This window comes from Sciurus vulgaris, assembly GCF_902686455.1.
Source record: "Sciurus vulgaris genome assembly, chromosome: 11".
Classification (NCBI taxonomy): Eukaryota; Metazoa; Chordata; class Mammalia; order Rodentia; family Sciuridae; genus Sciurus; species Sciurus vulgaris.
Window position 1 is genome coordinate 27,967,985 of NC_136472.1, and position 24,893 is coordinate 27,992,877.

The 24,893-nt window shown below is 59.3% G+C and overlaps 1 protein-coding gene across 5 annotated transcripts; it reads left to right on the forward strand.

Moving 5' to 3' along the window:
• Positions 1 to 4,905: 4,905 nt before the first annotated feature.
• CHST1 (carbohydrate sulfotransferase 1) lies at positions 4,906 to 24,373 on the forward strand. Of its 5 annotated transcripts, XM_079103042.1 has the most exons (5): positions 4,906 to 5,185; positions 6,016 to 6,182; positions 20,858 to 21,001; positions 21,373 to 21,467; positions 22,330 to 24,373. In XM_079103042.1, the coding sequence occupies exon 5, from the start codon at positions 22,372 to 22,374 to the stop codon at positions 23,605 to 23,607; it is 1,236 nt and encodes a 411-aa protein (XP_078959168.1). In that variant the 5' UTR covers positions 4,906 to 5,185; positions 6,016 to 6,182; positions 20,858 to 21,001; positions 21,373 to 21,467; positions 22,330 to 22,371; the 3' UTR covers positions 23,608 to 24,373. The 5 variants fall into 5 exon arrangements, with proteins under 5 accessions (XP_078959168.1, XP_078959170.1, XP_078959169.1 ...); XM_079103044.1 differs by lacking the exon at positions 4,906 to 5,185 and having other exon boundaries at positions 6,008 to 6,182; XM_079103043.1 differs by lacking the exons at positions 4,906 to 5,185; positions 6,016 to 6,182 and adding an exon at positions 9,123 to 9,229.
• Positions 24,374 to 24,893: the final 520 nt, after the last annotated feature.

Sequence of the window (24,893 nt, forward strand, 5' to 3'; positions counted from 1 at the left end):
GCGGGGATCCACTGGCCCCCTGGCTATCCTGGGGTGTGTCTCTCTGTGGTTCCTACAACTCGGCCCGGCCCCCACAGGCTGCTTTGGAGTCTCTCTCAAACCTTTAGAGGGTGACGGGTCCACTGTTGGTGTGAAGAGACCCTGCTGGGACAGGTGCGTTCTAGCCTGCTTGGAAAAGAGTTGAGCAACAGTAGCTGAACCAGTCTGGAGAGCAGCAGGCATACCTCAGCCCAGCAAAGATTTTCTGTGATGTCCACATGAGCTGGTGGCAATAAGCCTGGGTCCCTCCTACTGGGGGACAGAGTTCTCATTCTCCACTCAGGCTTGGGGGTGCTTAGGTCCAGTGAGAGCTTAGGAGAGCTGAGGTGCCTAATCATGCTTGATAATGGAGGAATTCAAACGGGGACCTTTTGGTGACAGCATTTCTGGTATAGATTTGGGTAGGGGTGGATGGGCATGGTTGAGAAATGGGATGTTTTAGGGCTGGGGGAGACCATATCACCCCAGAGAAGGGCCTGCCTTCAGTCTGCACCAGCCAAGGAAAGATGTCGGGAGGCAGCAGAACCTGGCCGGAGCAGCGAGGGACTGGGGAGGACCCTGCCCAGCCCAGAGCCCCGGGCCCCTCAGAGCTTTGGTGGTGGTCCTCGCCATCCCACCTGCCCGCCTCCTCTCTGGCTGCCCTGCTGGTTGACAGGCCTGTGCTGTAGGACTTGGGGTGCATGGGAACCTCCTTTCCTGTGTTCCAGGGTGTCTCGTCACCTCGGTCCCAGCGCTGGTCACCATTTTGCCTGGTCCCTTGCACCCTGGTATTGAGTCCTTCAGGACATGCCGATGCTGTCGCGGCTCCCTCCATGGGCCTGCCTTCAGGCGTCGTGTGCAGCTGGTCCTCGGTGCTGGCTGAGGGAGGCCTGCAGAGACGACGGCTGCCTTTGTGAGCGAGGGTGGCCGGAGCTTCCACACAAGGTCAGAGGCACTGACCCTCCCTCAGGAGCCCAGGCCCGGCGGTCCCCGCAGTGCCACAGAGAGGAACGATGGAGCCTGGGGCTTCAGTGGCTCGCCCAAAGCAGCCTGGTTTCCAAGTCAGGCCTGTGTCCGTCAGTCTTGGGCTCCGATGTGCTGTGGCAGGTCCTGCCTGCAGGAGCGTGAAGTCCCAGGGTCCCGCGTGATAAGGTAGGTGATGGAAATAGCTGCTGCTGTTGAGTTGGCCCCCAGACTCCTGGCCCTGCCCAGTCTTGGCTGGCTTCCTGTGGTGACTCGGATGCTAGAGACGGGCTCCCAACCCCATGAGCTGTAGAGTCTCAGCCCTGAGACCTGGACACTGGATTTCTGAGTCATTTGACCTTCTGGGCCCTCCATGCCTCTTCCCTGACAACCCTCATGCAGGGGAAACTCAGCAGGGATCTGGTGCAGGGCCTGCCCCCTTGCCACCCCTCCCGGGAGGCCCTGTGGCCCTTTGGAAGTTGTTAGAAAGCTCTGCTCATCTTGTGCTCCATGGGGCTGGCCTGGCACAAAGTCCTTGTTAAGGAAGAATCTCAGTATTTTAATGAATAAAGCTCTGGCTGATGCTCTTTCTTTCTCCTGTGGTTTCTTTTTAAGATGCACCTACACTGCTCCAGACTCGGGGTTTTGGGTCCTCACAACCATTCTGACAGCTGGGGGTCACTGTTTTCTTTCCACAGATGAGAAGGTGGTGGAAAGAGAGAGCTATCTGCCTGAAGCTGGAAGGCAGGAAAGGGAGGGACTGGGATTTGAACCCCGATCTGTAAACCCTGCAGACTCAGCTGCAGGCAGCACCACCTGGTGTTGCTCTGAGTACCCCTCCACTCTCCTTGGCTCTTCTGCCTGAGTAAGGCAGGTGGCTTTCTGTAGGCCTCTTGGAGCCTGGGATCATCTTCAGGCCTTGGCTTGGGCTAGGTTTGTCTGCAGACATCATGGAGGAGTATAGGGACCGAGAGATCAGGGTAGGGGCCACCGGGCTGGGTGGAGCTGGAAGACCAGAATGAATTGTCAGCAATCCTGCAGGACCCACCTCACTCAGGGGCCCATGCCATGCTGGGCTCTGTGAGGTCTGTGGCTTGTTGGTACCTCCACCCTTGGCAGCCTCCTGGCTCTTGGGCCAGAGTGGGTTCTGAACAGCCCATGGTGGAGCCCAGCCATCAACTCTCCCCAGCTGGCGGCCACAGCAGATGCAGTCTGGCTGGGTTTGGGGATGGGAGCAGGCTGGAGACAAGCAGAGGAGCAGAGAGAAACCGTTTGCTTTGGAATGAAATGCACTGAAGCAACTGACTAATGGTTTGGGAATCAGCAACTCAGGCGTTTGTATCATTTGTTTTAATTTCACTTAATTTTGGAATAAGTAATATGCTCCCATGGGTTAGGGAAAGGCTGTATCTTGGAAAGCTTTCCTTCTGCTTCCGTCTCTGACCATGTGGCTCCTTTCCCTGGAGGCACCATGATTTTCCTGCTTCTCTCTGGAGATCATCCACACACACAAGCAGACATGTACAGATAGTATTTTAAAATACGTGTTTGCATACTATCTGCAAAATGAAGTTTTGCACATTGCTCTTTTTCATTTAACATCTTGGAGACTTGCATTAGGACACCCAAGATCATTCTCATTTTAAAAATAAGGCTGGGTAGCATTCTATTCTGTGGCTGCAGCATCATATTTTTACCAAAATATAATTCAGTGCAAAATGTCCAGCTCCTCAGTGGGCAGCCCAATGGTCATTTGCAGATGGACACACCCACGTGACCACCATGAAAGCAAAAGTGCCTCAGAGTCCTGCCCCGTCAATTCCCCATGAGGAAGTTTCCATGATTCTGACTTCTGTAGTTAGTCCTACCTCAGTTCTTCATCTTAAAATTGGAGTTCTACTGAAACCAGCCTCTCCCAGGCCTTTGGCGAGGACAACGCACGCGCCCAGGATGGTGGCTGGCACACGGTAAGTTCTTAGTGCAGGATGTCAGTGTTCTTAGGAATAAATCCCTGGTTGGAGGACTTTTTCGTGCCTCTGCCTGGTCTCTTCAGTTAACTTCAGTTTCTCTCTCACCAGCGTGGACAGGCGTGCACACACTGTCTAGCCACGGAGACAGACCCAGAGGGTCACTGTGCAAAGGCCAGGCTGAGTGAATGGCCCCATTGTCCCTGGGCTGAGTTCCCAGAGCCAGCAGGTGTGGTGTTGACCAGGCTGGGCTGTTTGGTGGGCGGTGACCGTGGGCTCCTGACCAGGAGCGGGTCACACTTGGCAGGGGCACAAATCCCTCTCCTTCCCCAGAGGGAGGAGGGGAAAGAGCCCCAGTTCAGCCGTGGGACTGGACAGGAGCAGCCCAGAGACACCTGTCATCCTCCACACGGGCCCCTGGCTCCTGATGTCCTGGTCTGGGGCTGCCTGTGGTGATGCCCTCTGAGCTAGCAACACACAGCCGAGAGGCTGGGGTGGACCAGGTAGGACCTGGTGAGAGAAGGGAAGTGACACTGGACGCCCGTGTGGCCCTTCTCTCCCTCCTGGGTGAACGAGTGTGGGCCGCTTAGCTGAGGGTGTCCTGGAACCACACAGAAGCAGCCTCCCCTCCAGGCAGCTCAGACTCCAGGAAGCCCTCCAGGAGGCAGGCATGTGGTGGCAGACGCCTGGGCGGGACGGGACCTCTGTCCGCTGCATTCCAGGTCAAGCTGGATTGCCTGCCGAGCTATCTGGGATTCCCCAGAGGGGACCTCCGGCAGCCCTGCGTCTCTCCTGACGTCCATCTGCCTCTGATGCTGGCCTGCGGGGAAGCTCTGCCTGCTCCTGCCCTCCTGTCACCCCCTGCTTGCAAGGGAAGCGCCAGAGGGGCGGCCAGGCGTCTCAGCACCAGCCAGGGTACGCAAAGGGTGGCCTTGAGGGCCGGCAGGAGGCAGGTTCTCCCAGGAGCACGAGGTCTGCAGGTGAGAGGTGAGGGAGCATGAGCAGGCAGGGAAGGGCAGGCCTGGAGGCCAGCTGGCCGGGGGGAGGGTGTATCAGATAAGGGTCGTGCTCTCTGAGGGCCTGAAATATTCTTCTGCCACAGTTAGGAGGCCAGACTGGAATTTCTGGTTGCTCTGGGTAGTCCATGTCCCTAGAGTCTGGGCCAGGGCCCTGGTGACCCTTATACTTCCAGGGCAGGCCATGGAGCTGTTCCCTGGACCCAGACACTGTCCCTCTCACTCTCTTTGCCAGTTTGGGCACCTGCCCACAGGGCTTAGGGCAGGGACAGTTTCGGGCATCTCCCTGTCCCTTGCCAGGTTCTGAGCTGGACCGTATTGCCTGCTCTGTGATCTAGTCCAGGACTGAGCTTCCATGGGCAGGAACAGAGCAGGGAGCCCAGGACTGCCAGGAGCCTGTCTTCCCAGGGCCGGCCTCCCTCGCCATGGAAACAGGCCTGCGGAGGCCTGGGAATCACCCAGGAGGGGAATTTTAATTGCAGCCCACGAGCCTGTTCTGCTGTCCGCCCCCAACTCCCATCACCTCCTCAGCCCTGCAGCCTGTGACAGGCTGCATCGTAATTTTATCTTGGACACAGGGTCTTGGGCCTTGTTTGCCTCAGGTCAGTTTGTTGGCCTCCTCAGGCTCTGAGGTCAGGTGTCTCAGGATTTGTGGTGGGGAGGGGAGGTGGGATCCTGCTCAAGCTGGACCCTGGCCCATGCCCACCACTCTGCTTCCACGGCAGGAAGGCTCTGGGAGGCTCGGGAGCACCAGGTCCAGACAGCGCTCACGACCACCCCAGCTGGGCCTCTGAGTTGGCAGGCCATAGGCCAGAGTGTGGCAAGGCCCACTGCTGGCCTTCCTTCCTCAGGGGGCGCCGGGAGTAGGCTCCTTCCTCGGGAGGAAGCGGACTTCTGGCCTTCTCTGCCTCTCTTTCCTCCTGGGAACTTTGGGGACTTGGCTGAGACTCACCTTGGCAAGATCCGGGCTGGACCATGTGAGGCCAGAGGAAGGAAGACGGAGCCTGGAGAACGGGAAGCCACCTCCTCCAAGTCTCCCCCGACGAGGACCATTCCGCCTTCCCACCTACTGGGCCCAGAGAGGTCAAGAGCCCTGGGTGCCCGGGGCAGTCTGGGCAGCGGACCTCGTGTGGGAGGGCCAGAAGACGGAGGACTTGGCTACTTAGCTCCTCTTTGCTGGCACTCTCTACTTTACACAGGGAATCTTGTTCTGTAACCCAGGTGGGGAGCCTTCTGTTGGGGGTGGCTAGAGGGAGAGAGAGGGGAAAGAGGAAATGGTGCCTTCCTCCCGGGCCCCTCGGCTCCGCCTTGAAGCCGGGGTCAGAGGCTAAGCTGACAGCAGGACAAGCTGTTGGCCGTCTCTGGAGAATGCGTCACACAGTGTCTTCCCTGGTGTGTTAGGAAGACACCGCTCCCTCTGCCTCTGGCTGGGGGCCCTTCAAGTAGCTTCCTCTGCAATTTCTAGAGCGGGGGCAGAGAACATGACAGATGGCAGTGGTGGCTGCAGGTGATGGGCTGTCTGGGAGCAGCACAATGTCCCTCTGAGGGATTCGCAGAAGCCCTGTGGGTGGAGCAGTGAGGACGCTTTTCAAGGGGCCTTGGCTGGAGGGCCTGCCAGGGGAGGAGGAAGCCATGTGCTGATGTGTTCTTCTGCAGCCATGGGCTGGCAAGGCCTGCCAATCTCTGGGCTCAGAGACCCATGGGAAAAATGGCCTCAGATGTTTCTGAGGACTCAGCATGTGTCCAGCTAGAGGCAAGGCCCTCAAACACTTGTTTTATTTCAACCACAGAGATTCGTGTCCCTCAATTCATACAGAATAGCAGCCCATCTGCAATAGGGCGCAGTTGGAGGACACGGGTATATAGAGACCTTCTGTTCAGGAAGCTGGATACCCAGTACTTTTTACTGTGGGACAAGGTTTTGCTAAGTTGCCGAGGCTGGCCTTGAACTTGTGATGCTTCTGGCTTAGCCTCCAGAGTTGCTGGGATTATAGGAAGCACCTCTGCATCAGGCTCTACCCAGACTTTTCTGCCTGGAACTTCCTCTGCAGGTACTGGGGGCTGTGGGGCCTAAAGTCCAGCCACAGCCAAGAGCTGTCGTGAGCGCTTGCTGCCTTGTCAGCATCCCCTGTGAGACATGGGAAATTGAGGATCGCGGGAGCAGATCTTAAATCAAAGCCTGAGCCATCAATCTTCCAGAACAGACCGAAATAACAAGGTGGGTGGCACAGACCGCCACCACACGGACAGCCAAAAGATATTAAAAAGTCAGGCTCTCAGGTCCCCAAGTCCCTTAACAAATTTCCAAGTACCTGGGGATCTGCATGCTGGGGGAGAAGGAGGAATGTCTCATTTTAGAGATCCCCAGGAGGGCCTGGGGACTCTATGTTGGGAAGCCCCTGCCTCTGGGGGGTTGTTCCTCCCAGTAGGTGCCCCACTTGGGTCAGGATGATGGAAAGTGGCTGGAAGGGAAGTGGTGAGACTGCAGAGCCAGCTGGCTGGGGTACTCCATTGCTTACCAGTTCTGCAGACCTGGGAAAGCTGCTCAGCCTTCTGGCTCACGGTTTCCACCTCTGGTATGTGGGAACAGCAATACCTGTGACACAGGGCTGTTCTAAAGGGTCAAAAAAAGAATCCACTCAATGTAAGCAGCACAGGACGTGGCACAGGGTAGACCCAGAGCCTTAGCCCTTAATGTCAATCTTCTCACACTTCCCTCCTGGCCCCGCCCGGCTGCCCTTCACTCTCCCAGGCGGCCTGTTCTTTGGACTTATGTCCTGTCCACCTTCAAGCTCCAGTTCAACTCCCTCCTCCTCCAGGAAGCTCTTCCCGAATGGTCCCCCAAGCCTCCTTCTTCCTGTGACTTTCAAGGTTATGTGTTTGTGTATTCAATCACATTTCCAGCAACTATTCTTTGCTGCTTCATTGAGTGGGGTCCAAATTCCCTGAGCACAAGGACTTAGCTTCTGTTTTCTCTCCCCCTATGTTCCCCCTAGAGCACCTACCCTAGTGTGGTGCACCCAGTAGGTGCTTAAAAAAAAAATCCTTGTTTGTCATGTGGGAGATCCCAGGAAACTGGAACAGAATCCCGGTGTTCCTGAGACTGGATCTTTTGTCTATTTTTAGAGTTTTCAGTGTTCTTTGAAAAAAAAAAGAAAAAAGAAAAAAGAAAAAAAATAAAAAGGTCCCAAATTCCAGTCCATCTTTACATTGCAACCACACGGATCTTTTCATGTCAGCCAGATGTACGTTTCCCTCCTCTCCACCCGAAATACACCAGAATTTGAAAAATGAGGCGCTGGATCTGAGAGTGCGAGATAGAGAAAGCTCTCTAAACCCTGACTATTCTTGTCAAGCTGAAAACTTGGGGAGGGATTAGCGCTGGGTGAAAGGGAGGTTCTTATAGCTGAGCCTGGGGCTATTACAGCCAGGATTTCTATGGAAGGACTGACAGGAAGAGGTGCTTCTGGAAGGTCAGCACTCTTGTTAGGCGTCAGGAACACTGCTACTCCCTGGGGGGCAGGTGGCCAGGCAGATGTGTTCACCTTGAAGTCAGGATGAGGACTGGCCCCGCTGCCCTGGCCGCAGTGGCTGGACGCAGGCAGGGCCACGCGCAGCTGCACTGCTGCAGGCAGGCACGTGGGGAGGCGATATTAGCCGCCCCAGCTCCACGGGGCTAGGCTGCCTGGCTCCCCGGCACTGGTGCGGGAGGAGTTCATAATTATGAGTTGGCAACTGTGGCCAAGATAAGAGATTATTGGTCTGGTGGGACATCCCAGGCAAGGGCCTCCATGCCATCTGGTTCTGGGTGGAGAGAGACTTTCAACCTGATGTGTTGAGTCCCCGGTCCCGCACGGAGGCACAGACATCACCATCCCCTATGGGTGAGCAAGCAAATGTTTGTTCCCAGATACACCTACAAGTCAATAGCAGCATTGTGCAATTATTAAGCACTCAGCGTGTGCCAGACACCATTTTACCATCTGGTGTTCACGGCAGCCCCATGAGGTGTGGACCATCTTCTGATTGAGGAAATCAGGGGACAAAAGGCCACCTCATTCTCAGAAAGTCCCACAGCAGACTCCTCTGACCTGGGAGGGATGGGTGCTAGCCTGCTGTGGTGGGCCTGCGGGACACAGGGGAGGCTATCTCAGGACCCCTGGTTTTTCAGCCTTCGCTGTCTAGGAGTGACAGTCAATAGCTGGAAACAGGATTCAGGGAAAATTCAGAAATGATGGAGATGAAAACTGTGCTCTGCCTCACACGAGCATCTCTTGGTCAGAGCTGAGGAGCATCAGGTTCCGCCAGCCAAACCACTTACCCATTCTCCAGGTGGGCAAACAGGCCCAGGGCTGGCCAGCCTGGGACTGTTGTCAGACATGTGGCAGAGCCGAGGTTCATGTTTCTCTGCCTGTTTACATAGTTTCTCCTCCACTCCGAGAGACCGGGTGTCCATTTGTTTTGTCACTGGCCAGTCCTTGATGCCCATGTGGGTTCCGCAAACAGGAGATGCTCAGTCAATATTTGTGCAGAGGATGAAGGACCGTAGTGCCACTGGTCTTCCTCATATAAGGACATCAGTGGCTCCAGATTTTCACCTGGGAGAGCCAACGCAGCCTGGTAGGGAGGGGGTGGGCAGGAGTGGAAGACGCCTGCCAGCAAATGTCCCACTATGGCACCCACCCCTTGACCCTGCCAAACAAAGCAAATGGAGCAAGGGAATAGAGGTGTGCATTGGGGTTCTGCCACCGAAAGGTGGCTGACTCGGGTTCTGGGTTCTGGAGTCCCTCCTTGCGCTGGTGAGGGAACCGGGAGAGGACCGCGGGGGCCCTGGTCCGAGTTGGGGCTCCAGTTTGACTTTGGGGGCTGGGGACGCTCAGGCAGAAGGCTTAGGCGGAGCAGAAAGGAGCACCCTCCTGAGTGGGGGTGGCGGGAGGGAGAGCGGGGCGAGGGGTGCCAGTGCAGCAGCCTGCGCCCGCCGGCCTGGGAGCTCTGGGGGTGGGGTGGGCGTGGCTGCCCCGGCCCGTGGGTGGGGGTTGGCCCGGGCGCCGGCGGCCGCTGCCGAGGGTGTCCCGGGCTCTCGGGCTGGGGCGGGCGGGCGCGCCGAAGGGGTGGGACGCGAAGGGGCGGGCGGCTCCGGGGGCGGGCGGCTCTGGGGGTGGAGCCGGGACCGCAGCGCCCGCCGCTCGCCCGGCGCTGAAGCCGCCGCCGCCGCCGCTGCCGCGGCTGCTCTCGGCTCGGGAACGCGAGGCAGGCGGGCGCTCGGTGAGGCTCCGGTGCCTGCGGCTGCTGCTCCCCTCCGGCGCCCGGGGCTGCGGCGCTCGGGGTCCCGGCCCCGGCCCTGCGCCCCGCCGCCCCCTGGCCCCGCGCCTAGCCCGGGAGAACGCACTCTGCCGCTCGAGCCGCCCCGGGCTCGCGCCCCCGGGCCATGAAGAGGGGCCCGTGAGGGGCGCGCGGAGGCGGAGGGAGAGGAGGGAGGCGGGAGGCCGAGGAGGAGGGCGCAGGAGGCGGAGGATGCCGCCGCCGCCGCCGCCGCCACCCGCGGGCCCCCGGCGAGCCTGACTCCGGAGCGGAGGATGGAGCCGGCGCTGCAGCGGTTCTCGGCGCGCCCCCGACCAGGTATCGGCCGGGCCCCGCGGCCCCGGGGCGGGCGGGAGCGGACAGTCCGCCGCAGCAGCCCGGAGAGGCGCGGGCGCGGTGGGAGACGCCCCTCGGCTCGGGGACAGTCGCTACCGGCGGTGCGCGGAGGGGGTGGCGCGGGACGGCAGCGTGTGTTGGGATCAGGAAGGGGCTTCCGGGGCTGGTGGCCGGTGAGCCGGGAGCACCGAGATCGCCGCAGCCCTCCTCGGCCTCATTTGGGGAGGACAGCAAACTTGGGACGCGCGGCGGCCCCCCGAGGCGTCCGGATCCCTCCTGCTGCCGAGAGCACTCGGGGGCTGCTCCGGGCTCATCGTCCCACACTCCGCCCTCCTCGGGGCTGCCAAGGCATCTGAGACCCTGAGGTCCCCACGTCCGCTCTAACTTTCCAAACCAGAGCTGCACCGGGAGGCAGGGACGGTCCCCAGCTTCCCCCTCCTATCCCTGGCCCTGCACCCGCAACCCACCACCGCGCTGCGTGCCATGAGACGGGCTCCTAAGGGGCTGTAGCGGCGGGATGGTGCAGAGTCCCCGCGCCCCACAGAAGCCAGAATAGCTCTCCCGTTCTTCCCCGGTTAGGGCTTCTCTTGGGGAGCTGCTCCTCCCAGGCTCCAGGGACTCAGTGCTGCCTTCACAGTAACAGTTCAGAGCTGCCCTCGCCAGGATGCTAGGGGTTAAAAGGCCGACCTACCTGAGGAGGTTAAGACCCCTCGATCCTAAGGTGGCACCTTGGCCTGATTTCAGATGCCACAGTGTGTCGCCTCGCTGCGTCCCAGGCCTGCCCTTTCTCAGGATTAGGTTCCTCAGCTCTGGCGCTGATTTCTTCTGATGGACCTAAAACCTGCTTCTAAGCAGGAGGCTGGTAGGAAGGACTGCCCTGGGGTCTGGGTGCCAGAGGATGATGGGCTTGGGTCATTGACAGGGAGGCAGAGGTTTGGATAGAGGAGGTGGCTGCCCAGTGAAGGGCAGAAATTCTGCCCAGCATCTTCTGGAGGGCTGGTGGGAGCAGGGGGCAGAGGGGACCTAGGCTTCTAACTGGAGTCAGCACCCTGGCTGGGAGCACAGCTGCTTTGGCAAGCCAAAGGGACCAGTAGGTGTAGGAGACAAGCAGGTGGGGCCAAGTGCCAGGTAGCTGTCGTCAGGGGCTCCTTAATGCCGTGGGGGGTGCTGGGTGGCTCAGGCAAAGACCTTACCTGGCAGGCAGTTCCCAGGCTCCAGCCCTCAGCCCCGTGGCGCTCACAGGGATCAGGATGACCCTGTTTCTTTCTCAAAGCGCTCTCACCGTCATGACTCACTGGCTGGATTCACCAGGGAGGTATCAAGCTTCCAGCCTCGTCCATTCTCCTCCCTCTTGGGTCTTTAGGGAGCTGCTGGGGAAGAGAGGGGGTGGGTTCGCCCTTGGGTCTTAGACCCTGCAGGCCTGGAGCCTGGTACTGCAAACTTTTCGCCGCCTGCCTCATCTTGGTGGGTGAGTGGCCCAAGGCCAGGCCACAGTGGCGGGGTGGGTAAGGGCCAGGTGTGCAAGTGCGAGGAAGCCTTTGCTAATTATCCTCCCAACCCTGCTAGGGCTTTGAAATCACTGTCCCTTTCTGCCTTCACTCAACACCCCAGCTCCTCATCAAAGCAGAACCCCACCCTGAATCCAAATTTCCCTCTTTCTGCAGTAGTCGCGATGCTCTGAGCCAGTGCTCTCCTCGGCATCCAGGGGAAGTCAAGCTCCTCTCCACCCTGGCCCCTGAGCCATCTCTGCCCGTGCAGCCTCCCATTCAGAGGAGGGGTCTAGATCCCGCTTGGTCCCCTTTCCCCACAGCACCCTAGCTCCAGAGGAAGCGTGGGATGGGGTGTGAGTCAGGCTGCACCAGAAGAGGGGTATATCTTTGATCCACTGGGTGCAGGGGGTGCTCAGGTGCCAAGCGATAGGCGAGGGCAGGTTGGTGCCCCCAGGTCCCTCTTGCCGCCGCCCCGTCCCCCCCTCCGTGTGTCTCCCTTTACTTTCCCAACTCCACTCTGCATGGGTGGAGGGAGTGTTTGATATTCATAATCTGGTTCAGAGAAGGTCCCGAAGCCCTGAGTCACTGTATGGTTTCCATGGAAACAGACTTGTTCGGAGGACTCGGTGTAGCGCAGCAGTGGTGGGGGGAGAAGGGAGACGTATAGTAAAACCAGGCTCCACAAGTGTGGTGGCAGGTGGACCCACTCCCTTCTGATGGCTCTGGCCTCCCCGGAGGAGGGGCTGCCTCTCCCACCCCTCCAGAGCCACCCAGCAGACAGGCTGGCTGCTGCTCCTCTCGTGAACTTTCTGTCAAGCCCGGTGGCTACCTCTCTGCCTCAGTTTCCTGTTCCATAAAATGGGGACTGTAAGAGCACTGCCTCTAGGGTAGTGAAGGTCATGTGCATTAGGAAGTAGAACACACTCGGGACGGTACCCAGTAGGTGTCGTTGTTATCCGTAAGTCAGGGGATCACTCCCCGGGATCTGTCCCCCGTGTCCCGGCAGGTGGTCATGACATCTGCCTGGGCTTTGGAAGAGCCTCCCCTAGCAGCCTGTGCCCACTCTGGGAACCAGCCATCCCTTCTTCCCACAGAGCGTTGCCCAGGGCTGATGCAGTGCTAGGCGGCCCTGGATCCTGTTCAGACTCCACCTGTCCAGAGGCCTTGAGGGAACAGGTGGCTTCCTGCTTGAGCCCCTGGGGGAGGGTGGTGGCGTCCCCTGGTGTTGGGGAAGAAGGAGAGGGACTCAAGAGGTCCAGACAGAGAGAGCGGGTTGGGTGGGGCAGACCATCTTCTCTCATCCTTTCCAGGCTGGTTCCTCTGGCTGGAGGAGCATCCTCTTCCTGATGGTCACCCAAAGAGGGACCAGGGACTCCCCAGCAAAGCTGGTGGATTGGAGCCTATGTTTCTCACATGCTACCAACATGCCCTGCAGTACGGGCAGGTGCGGGCAGCAGTGGCTGGGGCAGGGAGAGGCTTTCCCTACAGGACGGGGTGGGGGGCACCGCTGGGGATGATCAGGCTGCCCGTGGTGGCCCAGCCCCTCTCACTGCAGCGCCCCCTCGGCCTGCAGACTCCGCCTCCAGTAAGGTGGGCTTCAGCTCCCAGCCCGCCCCGTCACTGCCAGCTGTCAGAGCTGCAGAGCTTCTGGTTATCTGCTGGCCCTTCCTTCTGTCTTACAGATGGAGAAACCGGGAATCCTGGTTGTTGCTTGTCTGGCCAGAACTAAGCTAGCTGTGGCCTCTCCCAGCTCCACACTGGGCCAGGGTTGTCCCTGTCTTCCCCTGCTGCCACCCAGCACGCCGCTGGCCAGCTCCCAGCTTCCTGCCAGGTTCTTCCCCAGGTCTCTCCGGGCTGCTTTGCTGTCCCCATTGGTGTTCACAGCACCTCCCGATTTAATATCCTCTGCAAATTTCATTAACGGACTGTTTACTCCCCTCTCCCAGGATCATTAATGAAGATGCTAGATAAGATGTGACCCAGCGCCGGAGCTTGGCAGCCCTGCCCCCACTCCTGGACACTGTCTTCCAGCCCCTTCCCTCTGGGCTGTCCTTCCCTACCCAGGACCCTTGGGACCCACCCCCTCCTTCTGTTAGGACCCATGACAAGTGCTTAGGGCCAGGTCTGTTTGAATTAATTTTGTAAGATCACTCGAGGCGCTGTATCAAATGCTTTGCTAAAAATCAAGATATATTACCCTGCCCGCATTTCCTTCATCTACCGGTCTTGTAATCCTATCAAGAAAGCTATCAAGTTTGTCAGGCATGATTTGTTCTTTATAAATCCCCACGGTGCCGCGTGGGGCACGGGGTTCCCGAGCTTTCTAAGTGTCTAGAGATCCCCTCTTTATGTTTACTTCTTGATTACAGCTGGAGGGCCGTGGGCCAGGGGCCGGGAGGCCTGGGATGGGGAGGAAGGCCCACCCCTTCCCTGGAGTCCCTCAGTCCTGCCTGGCACCAGGGCCCTGAGCTGGGCACTGGGGAAGGCTGGGGCGGGGGTCCCGGTGCGATCCTTCAAGGATTCCACACGGCAGAGGAAATGACAGTCCGCTGCTGCTGCCGTTCTGGAGGTGCCACTAATTGAGTGATTGCTGTGTCCAGCCACTTGGCGGAGAGCTTTCTGTGCTTGATCTCATTTAAGTCCCAGGAACCAGGGCCCTTGGCTCAGAGAGGGTGAGGCTGCCCAGGACTCGGGGTCTGGTGCTGCCTCTCTGTCGGCTACACGGCCATTCACACGCAGGGTCGGGGGGTGAGCGGGGTGTTCCAGATGTTTCAGGAGGTCAGCGAGGACCTCACGTGCTGCCCCACTGCCTGGGCTCCCTTCTCTCGCCTGCACAGTCTGAGCTGTTGAGCGGTCAATCTTCCTGAGACTTACCTGTGCCCTTGATGCAGCTGGCAGACCCAAGGCTCCAGGCTTGCAGAGGGTTCTCGGAGGAGAGGCCGGGCAGGTCACACCAGGGTGCCAGGCTCTGGGTGAGCCGCTGCCATTATGTATGTCTTATGGATGTCCCCGTCGACGTCGGGCAGAGACGCTCATCTCATTGGCACGTGCCTGATGGGTAGAGCTGTGGCTTATCACCCAGGAAATAGGGGCGACAGGATGAGCCAGGCCGGCCGCCTGCTGTGGGCATGTCCTGGGGACCAGCCTGGGCTGGTGGTAAGGTCTGGATCAAGGGAGCAGGAGCCTTATCCCACCAGGGTCTGGGGCCCGAACCTGTGCTCCTTCCAAACTCTTTCCGGCTGGTGGTCATAAGGACATCCTCTCATGCCCTCCTGGCTGTGGAGAGTTTGGGCATTCCTGGGCTCCTTGGCCATAAAAGCCCTTGAGCCTCCCTCTCTTCGCCTGGCCAGACCTGAGGCCTGAGCGGGGAGGCCGGTGTGTTTGGGCGCCTGCCTATCAGTGACTGCTCCTGTGACCACATCGCTCAACCTCAGCCAGAAGGGGTGGGATGGCATGGAGTCATCCGTGTGCCAGGAAGGCCCACCAGGTGACACCCAGGGACTTGGTCGTTTGAGATGTCAGCAGCTGTTGGATGAGCTGGTGTCTGGTTGGGGCTGAATGCCAAGGTCCAGAGTGGCACCAGGGTGTCCTGGGCCTTGGTGGCTCCCTTGGTCCTGCCCCTCTCCTCTAGTGTCCCAGTGCTGGGTGACAGTCTTGCTCTCAGGTGTGGCCAGGGCTAGGAGGGGACTCCTGGGGCTGAGGTGGAATGGTGGCCCTGCTCCTGCATGGACAGAATCCTTCATTTATCGGAGCCTTGCTGCTCCTCACCTGGGGGAGGTGGCCATGGCACCTGGCAGGCGGTAAGCGACCCTCAGTGGGAGCCAGGCCTGTGGTCATCTCTGGGTGTTGGTGTCTGCAGCTCCCCTCACCCCCCAGGGCTCAGGTGAGGTCCAGTGTCCCACCTCGCCACGCAGGCCTCTTCCCCATGGGTCCAGGTGAGCCTGCTGCAGGTGACGGAGATGGAGACTGGGGATGCGGGACAGAGGGCCCCTCCCCCAGCGGCCGCAGCTGTGCTCTGGCTCCTGTGGATGTTTTCCCATCCCTGAGGCCGGAGGCGGGCCAGGCCCGGTATCCAGGGGGTGGGGCCTCGGTACTATTCCGACTCTGGCTGTGGCTGCTGGGTGGGTGGTGGTGGGGGGGGACAGGAAACCAGGGCCTTTCCGCCTGCCCAGTGTTGGGGCAGAGTCCCGCCTACCACAGGCCAGCCTGGGACGCGGAGCTGGCCTCTGACTCATCCCTCCCCAGGAGCTGGGCACACACTGGGGCCTTGTCCTGGGGCCTGGAGGTCAGTCACTGTCCCCACTGCTGGGGAGGACTTTCTCCCAGGTTGGGCTTGGGACCCTGGTGCCCATGGCAGGACAGCAGGACAATGAGGTGCCCCCTGTTCCAGGGCTAGTGGGCAAGGTCTCCGAAGGGGGGGCGGCAGTGTCCCCAACCACACACGTGGGGCTGCGGAGCAGGAACAGGCTGTGGCGTGTCTTCTGTCCTCTGTCCACGTCCCAGGCCAGCACTGCCCATCGGGGTGAGATCAGCCCCAACACTCATCCTCCTGGTTCCTGCCTCATGGTGCTCGCTCTGCCGGGTCTGCCAGCTTCGTCTCCCAGCCAGACGTCTGGGAGAGTCGTGATGGTGGGTCCCCTTTCTTAACGTCAGGACCACTGAGTCCTGGAGTTCCTCTCCTTGCTGAAGCCTAGCTAGGAAGCCGTAGCAGCGAGACCCGCCCCTGGCCACGGTAACCTCTCCAGCAGGCTTGAGGTGTCCAGGGGTGTCCCCAGGGCCATCACTGTGGACATTGGGGTGACCTGCCCTGGAGACACCAGAGCTCAGGAAGCAGCTGGATGGCTCTGCTAACGGTGAGAAGCGAAAGACCCGCGTCTCTGTGGGTGATGGTGGTTAGGTACTGGCTGGGCTTGTGGGAGCCCCAGAGAGGTCATGGTGAAGACGGAAGCCAGCACCATGTTGGTGTCAGGTCGGACTTCGTGGAGAAGGCCCGTCCACCTCACAGTGGTTCAGGCCGAAGTGAACATGACCCCAGAGGTTAGTGCTGGAGCCTTCTGTGGTCCTGGACCGATTCGGGTAACAGGGGCTGAAGCTGGACTCTATCAGATTCCCTCGAAAAGGTCGTGCTGGCTGAATTCTGTGTTGGCGTACTGCCCATGTTGGACACAGTCCCATGACACTTATCCATGGGTTTTATGGTACGAGATCTTGAGGATGTGGCTCATGGTGGTATATAGCTCTCTGGAGACCATGAGAGGAATCTTATGCTTATGCTGGATTCAGTATCAGTCAGGAGTAGCCAGATGTTTCTTGAGCACAGCTTTAATCTTTATCTCATGGATCCTAGCAAACATGTAAATGAAGTGTTTCCCTTTTCCCACCAACTGCCAGGAAGCTCTGACCCCTATATGGGGTTCATGTTATTTGGTCCTTTCTTTCTTTTTTTCCCTTTTTATTCTTTCTTTCAGTGCTGGGGATAGAACTCAGGACCTCATGCATTCAAGGCAAGCGCTCTGCCGCTGAGCTGGGTCCCCAGCTGCCGTCACTCGGCCCTTTATCTGCCGCCCTTATTCCTGGTTCTTTCAGACTTTGAATGCCCTTGTTTTCCGTTCGCCTCATTTTCCTTTGCAAAGAAAAAAAAAAACCTTGCTGTTTTATGTGTTTTTAGCCTTAACTAAACAAACATCTATGGCGGATCAGTGCTGGCTATTGCAGGCCGGGGATTAGGCGCTTCCTCCGCAGCCTCCTGCCCTGCCTGCTCCCCTTCCGCCCAGCTCCCTGCCCCTGGCTCTGGTTCCTGGCGCCCGGGGCCTGAGCCGGGCAGAGGGCGGTTGCGGCTTCTTTTCTCTCTGCTCCCCTGCCTCCCCCTTGGGTTATGACCTGTGTTGGGGAGAAGCTGGAAGGGCGTCTTTCCGAGGTAAGCGTCCGCCGCTCCCACGGCCCGGGCCCCTCGGAGGTCCTGGGTGTTTCAGCGCCTGCTCTCCCCCCAGGAGTCTCCAACCCCGGCTGTCCCTGTTAGCCCACCCGAGCAGGGAGAGCCCAATGCTAGGGGCAGGTGGTGACTTCAGCCCTGGTGCCCTGAAAATGGGTGAGGGGAGGACCAACTGGCAGTGCCCTGGGGACAGGAGAGCGGGCACAGGGAGGTGCCAGGGCTGGTTCTCAGTGCCCCACCCCGTCACCAGTCTCCTCTTCAGCTCTTGCACTGGGTGGCTTCACTTTGTCCTCAAGGTTAATAAACTGAACCAGAAGCTTGGTGAGTGCGCCTCCCTCCTGCCTTCTGCTGTCCCTCCCTGGGGGCACCTGCGGTTCCTCCTTCAGTGTGTATTCGGATACAAAGTCTATGTGCCCCGCCCCCTTTGACGTGGGGACGGTGGCATGGAACTGCACACCTGTCTTCTGGCTGCACCTTTGCTGACCTGCGCTGGGTGAAGCCTCCACATCAGTGTGAGCCCATCTGTGGGGCCTGCTCGCTGCGTCAGTTGCGAAGAGAACCTCAGGGCAGGAGCAGGCTCCCAGGAAGGAGCTTGGCCTATGGAAGGGGGAGCCCCTATGTCTGGGCTGCAGGAGGCCCGGGAAACTTCCAGTGTGTGTGTGAACCGGGGGTACAAATGGCGCTTCCTGGGATGAGGGGTTGGTTGCGTTTCTAAGGGGCCCAGAGAAGGTAGGGAGCAGGACTTTGGTGCACAGAGCAGGAAGTGGGGAGGCGGCTCTGTTGGGGCTCTGGCTTCTCAGGTGGCCACAGATCAGGCCGAGGGGCTGGGGGACAGAGACACCCAGCTCTGGTTTCTTCTGGAAGATGACTGGACTTTTCCTCTGCTGATGGAGGGTCCCCCATCTGCTGAGAGGGTGGCCCCACCCAGGCCTGAGAATGCAGTGTGGGCCTTCTGAGATGACGGAACCCCGGTGGTCAGACCTGAGAGTCCCCAGCCACTGGATTTATGGAAAAACCCAGGCACGGGGGGGCCAAGGGTGGGGGCGGGGGCAGGGAACCAAGGTCACTCAGCAGCCAGGGAAAGGCGAAGCCTGTGTGATGCTCCTGCAGGTGACATTGGGTTCAGTGTCCCTTCTCTGCCTGAGGGCTGCCTGTTGCTGCTTGCCTCTTGGTGTGCAGCTGAGGCAGAGGGGGGTGCACAGAGCAGAGGCCACAGCCTCCGGGCTGCCCCGTCACACCTTTCTGCACCCTGCAGCATCACCTCCCGTGGGTGGCATCCTCACAGCAGGCTGCCACCAACCCCCAGGAATTCAGGCAGAGATGCAGGGCTAGGAGGCTGCGCTTCAGGACTTGGCCACTGGAGGGCAGCAGGAAAGCCACTGTGGTGGCTGAGCCTCGAGGTCCCAGGCAGGAAGGGGCCTGGGAAGAAGGCTGGTGTACACAGGTCCCTCACACGGTCCCAGTCAGACCCTGTGGGAAGCAGACGTTAATGATGATACTTTTAACAGACTTATTGGGTGTAACCCAATGCCAGGCACAGCAGTAATTAAAGAGTCATTACAATAGCTTTCTTATAAGTATCCCCATTTTGCAGGTGAGAAAACAGAGGCACAGAGAGATTAAGAAATCTAGCCACATTCCCACAGTTGTTAAGTGACTCAGCTGGAATAAATGGGGCTGGTCCCACAACCAGGTCCCAGTGAGGAAGCATAATATCTAAAAGTCCAACACGGTTCTCTAAGTCTTTCAACTCTCACCACTATGGCTGTGATTGTGCCTTCTTTACCACAACAGGGAACCCGAGGCTCACAGACACCTGGTGAACCGCCCCGTGTCCGTGCCCACTGAGCGGCAGGCCCAGGTTGGCTCCTGGCGGAGCCCTGAGGTCTGTGGTTTGGCTTCGGGAGGCAGATTCTCCACCCCACCCTGGCCCTCCTTGGGCTCTGGCGGACATTGAAGTCTGACCTCCTGGGCGTGGGAGTCACACCTCCCTTGCCTTCCAACAGAAAGAACAGATTTTGGGCTCCTGTGTCCAAGCTTTGACCAACTGGAGGTGGAGGGAGACCGTGCCCGAGGCTGCTGAAGCCCAGCATGGGCCCTGGGCTCCACAGTGTGGCCTGGAGGGACAGCACTGGGGGCTCTTTTGCGGTGGCCAACGCTCCCTCGGGAACAACAGGACCTGGCCCCGGGGCCTCTGGTTTCCAGGGCAGATGCCTCCAGCATACCAAGGACGCTTGGCCGGTTCCAGGCCTGGTTCTGCCAGGCTGGCAGGAGCGCGGGGCACTTCCAGGAGGGCCTGGCTCCCCCACCTCCCCATTCCCATGCCCTGGCTTTGCCCTCCTGGGGGCGGGGCGCAGCCTGCAACTCTGGACACTCTCCTTGGTGCCCAGCCCACGCCTCGTGAAGCTGAGTGTCCCCGCTTAGGGGGTGATGCCGTTGTTCAGGGCAGCAGCGCCCAGCCCTGGCCTTCAGTTTTTCTGGGGGTAGAGGTCTGGGGCAAGATGGCAAGAGGCTGCTCTTTGCAGACTATCCCGGGCTGCATTCTGTCTTTGGACCTGGGATCCTAGAGCTTGGGGAAGACTCTCTGAGGGTCTGTTTTGGTGCAGACCAAGGGGGTGATGTGTGGGCGGAATCGGGGGGAGTGGACCCAGGAAGAGGATTTGCACATGGACTTCAGGGCTTGGCCGGCCCCTTCCTAGGGTGTGGACTTGGGGACTCGGCTTCCTTCTCTGTAAAATGGGTTGTGGCGTGTTGTGGGTGCCCGCGAGTGCTGGCCCCGCCTGGTGTTTTCCCTGTAGTCCCCGGAGCAGTGCCTGGCCGTCCTGGATGGCCGAGAGATGTCTGAACAAGGACATCTGGATGAGACGGCACTGTGCCTAAGAACAGACCCTGAGGTACCTGGGAACAACCACCGCCCTGGCTGATGGCATTCCCAGCCCCTCCGCATCTGGAAAGGTGATCACGTTTGTCCTGGGCACCTGGGCAGAGGACTTGCCGTTTCTAACAGGACTCCGGGCCTGGAGCCTTACAGCCCACCGCCACCTCAGCCCAGGCTCTGTTCTCCCCCGGCAAGCAGGCTGCTGTGGCTCTGTTTCTTCTTGGGACACACAGCTCATCTCTGCCCTGAGGGACTCAGGCCTCTGCTATTCCTTAATTGCTGCTACATTTTTTTCCTTAGTTTTTGAGACTTAATTTCCCCGTCCAAACAATGGGAATGAGGACCCTCGACTCCCCGAGGGTTTGTGAGGAATAACAGGGGACCAGAAGGTGGATGTGCCAAGCCACCCAGCCAGGCAGCTCTGGGAAACGAGAACCCTGCTCCCAAAGGAGTCAGGCCAAACAGCAGGGTGTGGGGCAGTATCTGCAAAGCACTGGGGCCCACCCCATCGTCCATGGACGGATGGAGGACAGACCAGGCAGGAAATGGAAAGAATATGCTCGAAGCCTCACGATCAATCTGCTTACCCCTCTATGCCCAGCCCCTCTCATGCTGGTTCACAGACGTGCCAGGGACATTAATCAAAAGCACATTTGAAGGCCAAGTAGGTTTTAAGCTGGAGGAACAGAAACTCAAGTCTCCCAGGAGGGACAGCGTGGGCTTGGGAAAGCTCCTGGCGGGGGTGATGGCAGGCCGTGAGCTCGGGCAGGCGCCTGGGCCTGCTCCGCCTTCACAGCTGTGCTAGGCCCATCCCGGCTTCCGCATGAAGTTCCCTCAGGGTACAGGGCTTGTGCTCCGTGGGCATTAACTGAAGTGGTACTGGATTTTGGTGCTTCCACTCAGACTTGCTCAAGGTCAGGGATGTTCCCTAGTCCAATTTTGCTTTTGAGTTTCAGGTGGCGGCTTCCTCTTTGGGGCTGGAAGAAGAGCACCCCTTCCTGGCCGTCCCTTTGGAGCTGCTGTTTGACCTGGGGCCCGAGGCCAGCCCCCCGCCTGCATCCCTTCCTGCCAAATCCCAGGAGCAAGCTGAATTTTGAAAGGTCAGACTCGTCTTCTTGGTTTCAAACAATCCAGGGTGTGCCAGGGCCTGGTCAGCTAGGCACAGGGCTTGCCAGCTCCCTGCCCACTAGGACCTGGCGTGAACAGAGGGACAGTGCTTGTTAAGAGGGTGGGGGTGGGGTGAGTGAGGCAGGTGAAGGAATGGGGTGCTGGGGTCCAGACCCCAGGATCAGATGGCCCTGGATTGGCCGGGGCCCTGGTATCAGTGATAAATCTGGGGGAAAGCAAGGCCTTCACTGCCTGACTCTGAGGGGCAGACTGTGGGACACAGGGCACAGGAGGGGGACACTGGAAGCCCAGCCCCATCCTCAGTATTCCTGCGGTCTCTGTCTCTGTTGTCTGCTGGCCACAGGACTGCTGCACAGGCTTGGACCTCTGGACCACAGCCAGCTAGGCTTGGGAACACTGGTGGCTGCAGACTGCCCGGCCCAGAGCAGCCCATCTTTGGTAAGTGTTCGGCCCTCCCTCCCTGGTTCCAGAAGCCCTAGCACTCTCGGGACCCAGGGGGGCACCTGCAAGGAACTCAGGGTGCCCCCCAGCACACCTTTTCCCTTTCTGCTTCCTGTGGTCCCTCCCCATCCCCCATTTGTGAACAGAGAGGCTAAGGGGCTAAGGGTAGAGGCAATGGATGACCAGCATGGAGGAGCCAGGCCCGTTTCCTCAGGCTAAGATCTTCTCCTCGGGCAGTCCCCTCTGTGGTAGTGAAGATCACCTGGCTCCATGGCCAAGAGCAGACCCAGATCCTGGAGCAGGCTGTTTCTCTGCCAGTCTGGGACCCCTCCCTCTATTTTGGGCCAGTTGACTCCTGGACACTGTAGGAGCCCAGAAGTCCACATCTGGAAATAGCTGGCCACCTGTGTCCACAGTTGGAGGGATTTGGGCCCAGCTGTCCACCACTCCTGGCTCACCTAGCATGGATGAGCTGCCGGAGAGCAGAGGGCAGAGAAAAAGATCCCCACCTGGGGAAGTGGGCACCAGCTCATCAGGCTGGAAGGACATGCTGGTGGCCCGGGAGATGCTAGCTGGATGTTAGGCACTGGTAGGGTGCAGCCTGAGGCTTCCCTAAGTGCAGGAGTTGCACAGCAGGGGTCCTTAACGGACCTCCGAGTTCATGGAGGGAGGCTTCTGCAGCCTCCATAGGTTGGGTCTTGGGGTTCAGGTTGGTTAGATCCCAGAAGTTCCCAAGAGTCCCTCAGAATGGCGAAGCCTAGCTGCTTAGACCTTAGGGCTGTGTATGTGGGGGTGAGGGGTAGGGGTGGATATCTTTGGCCAGGGGGCTGAATGTTTCCCTGGCTGTCTTTGCTCCCAGACCTCGAGCCGTGGAGAAGCAGCCCCATGAAGGTGCCCAGCCATGCAATGTTCTTGGAAGGCCGTCCTCCTCCTCGCGCTGGCCTCCATCGCCATCCAGTACACTGCCATCCGCACCTTCACTGCCAAATCCTTCCACGCCTGCCCGGGGCTGGCCGAGGCCGGGCTGGCCGAGCGGCTGTGCGAGGAGGGCCCCACCCTGGCCTATAACCTCTCCCGGAAGACCCACATCCTCATCCTGGCCACCACGCGCAGCGGCTCCTCCTTCGTCGGCCAGCTCTTCAACCAGCACCTGGACGTCTTCTACCTGTTCGAGCCCCTCTACCACGTCCAGAACACGCTCATCCCCCGCTTCACCCAGGGCAAGAGCCCCGCAGACCGCAGGGTCATGCTAGGCGCCAGCCGCGACCTCCTGAGGAGCCTCTACGACTGCGACCTCTACTTCCTGGAGAACTACATCAAGCCGCCCCCCGTCAACCACACCACCGACAGGATCTTCCGCCGAGGGGCCAGCAGGGTCCTCTGCTCCCGTCCGGTGTGCGAGCCTCCGGGGGCTCCCGACCTGGTCCTGGAAGAGGGGGACTGCGTGCGCAAGTGTGGCCTGCTGAACCTGACCGTGGCCGCAGAGGCCTGTCGCGAGCGCAGCCATGTGGCCATCAAGACCGTGCGGGTGCCCGAGGTGAACGACCTGCGGGCCCTGGTGGAAGACCCCCGGCTAAACCTCAAGGTCATCCAGCTGGTCCGAGACCCTCGCGGTATCCTCGCTTCGCGGAGCGAGACCTTCCGCGACACGTACCGGCTCTGGCGGCTCTGGTACGGCACGGGCAGGAAGCCCTACAACCTGGACGTGACGCAGCTGACCACCGTGTGCGAGGACTTCTCCAACTCGGTGTCCACCGGCCTCATGCGGCCCCCCTGGCTCAAGGGCAAGTACATGCTGGTGCGCTACGAGGACCTGGCCAGGAACCCCATGAAGAAGACCGAGGAGATCTACGGGTTCCTGGGCATCCCCCTGGACAGCCACGTGGCCCGCTGGATCCAGAACAACACGCGGGGCGACCCCACCTTGGGCAAGCACAAGTACGGCACCGTGCGAAACTCGGCGGCCACGGCCGAGAAGTGGCGCTTCCGCCTGTCCTATGACATTGTGGCCTTCGCCCAGAACGCCTGTCAGCACGTGCTGGCCCAGCTGGGCTACAAGAAGGCGGCCTCGGAGGAGGAGCTGAAGAACCCCGCCATCAGCCTGGTGGAGGAGCGGGACTTCCGCCCCTTCTCGTGACATCGTGGCGTCGGGTGTGATGACATGGCCCGTTTTAACTGTTGCCTTACTCCCCTGCCCCCTCCTGCCCTGTCATGTCCCGCGGCCCCCTGCCCACCCCACCCCCTTCTGCCTTTTTTTGTCTCTGAAATTTGCACTACGTCTCGGTAGGGATGCCCCGGGCAGGGGGCGCACGTGCAGTGGGGCCCGCCCCCCACCCCATGCAGACACCCTGGCATCGGGTCTCCTCGGGGACGTGAGATGTTTACAAGCACCCCGCGCACACATGCACGCACGCACACGGGCGCGCCAGGAGAGGCACCCGACTCACGACTTCTCCAGCTTCCGGAATCAGTGGGGTTGGGGTCTGGTAGTTTTTGCACTGTTTTACTTCTACAAGGTAAGAGGACAGAAACGAAAGGACCCCCTCTTTCTAACTTAGGAAGGGGGTCTGTCCCTCCCGGTCCCTGCTTCCTGCCCCCGGCCCTCTTCCTCCTTAGAACAGAGAACCCCCTCCTGCCCGCCCTGCCTGTCCGTGAGCAGGTTTTACTGTGAGGTGAACGTGGACCTTGTTTATTTTTTTCTAGTCTGTGGTGATGCTGTCTGTCTGTCTGAGTCTTGTGGCTGCCCCTGGACCAGTGATGGCTGATGAATCTTTTAAGTTTCTGATTGATCTTGGGGTCCATCTGTGATATCTTTGTGCCAAAAAAAAAAAAAAAAAAAGAGTGAATCAGTTTGCTAAATGAACATTGAAATGCTTTATTTGTGTTTTCTGTAAATAAAAGTGTGCAGTAACGGCTCGGCGTGACCTGGGACGATCTGATCAGCTGACAGTGGGGTCTGGGTGGTTCTCGCTTTGGGGAGAAGACTGGGAAGGAGGTACTGGTGGCAATCCAGTGACAAGTCTTCCTTAGGACTCTTGTTACACTTTACACTGGGTTCCAGGCATCATCTCCCTTCTGTCACTTGAGACGATGTACCTTAGAGCCAGAATGTGTACAGAATGTGTACAGAATGTACACGACCAAAATGTGTAAGGAATGGTATGACTTGGTGGGTCAGAGGTCATCATGGGATCCCTGGGCAGATGTTCCTCCTTTGGTTGGTGGTCTGGGGCCAGGTCCCAGGGGAGGGGGAATGTTTAAAGGGTGGGGTGGCTCGGGGCAGTGGCTGCTTGGTCTTTTAACAGCAGATGCCGGGTTACTGATGTCTACAAAGGTGGAATATCTGCTGTGCTCACATCCTAGGCAATCTAGCAAGTTCTCCAAGCAGCAGACTCAACTCTTATTGCAAGAAAACAGCAAACC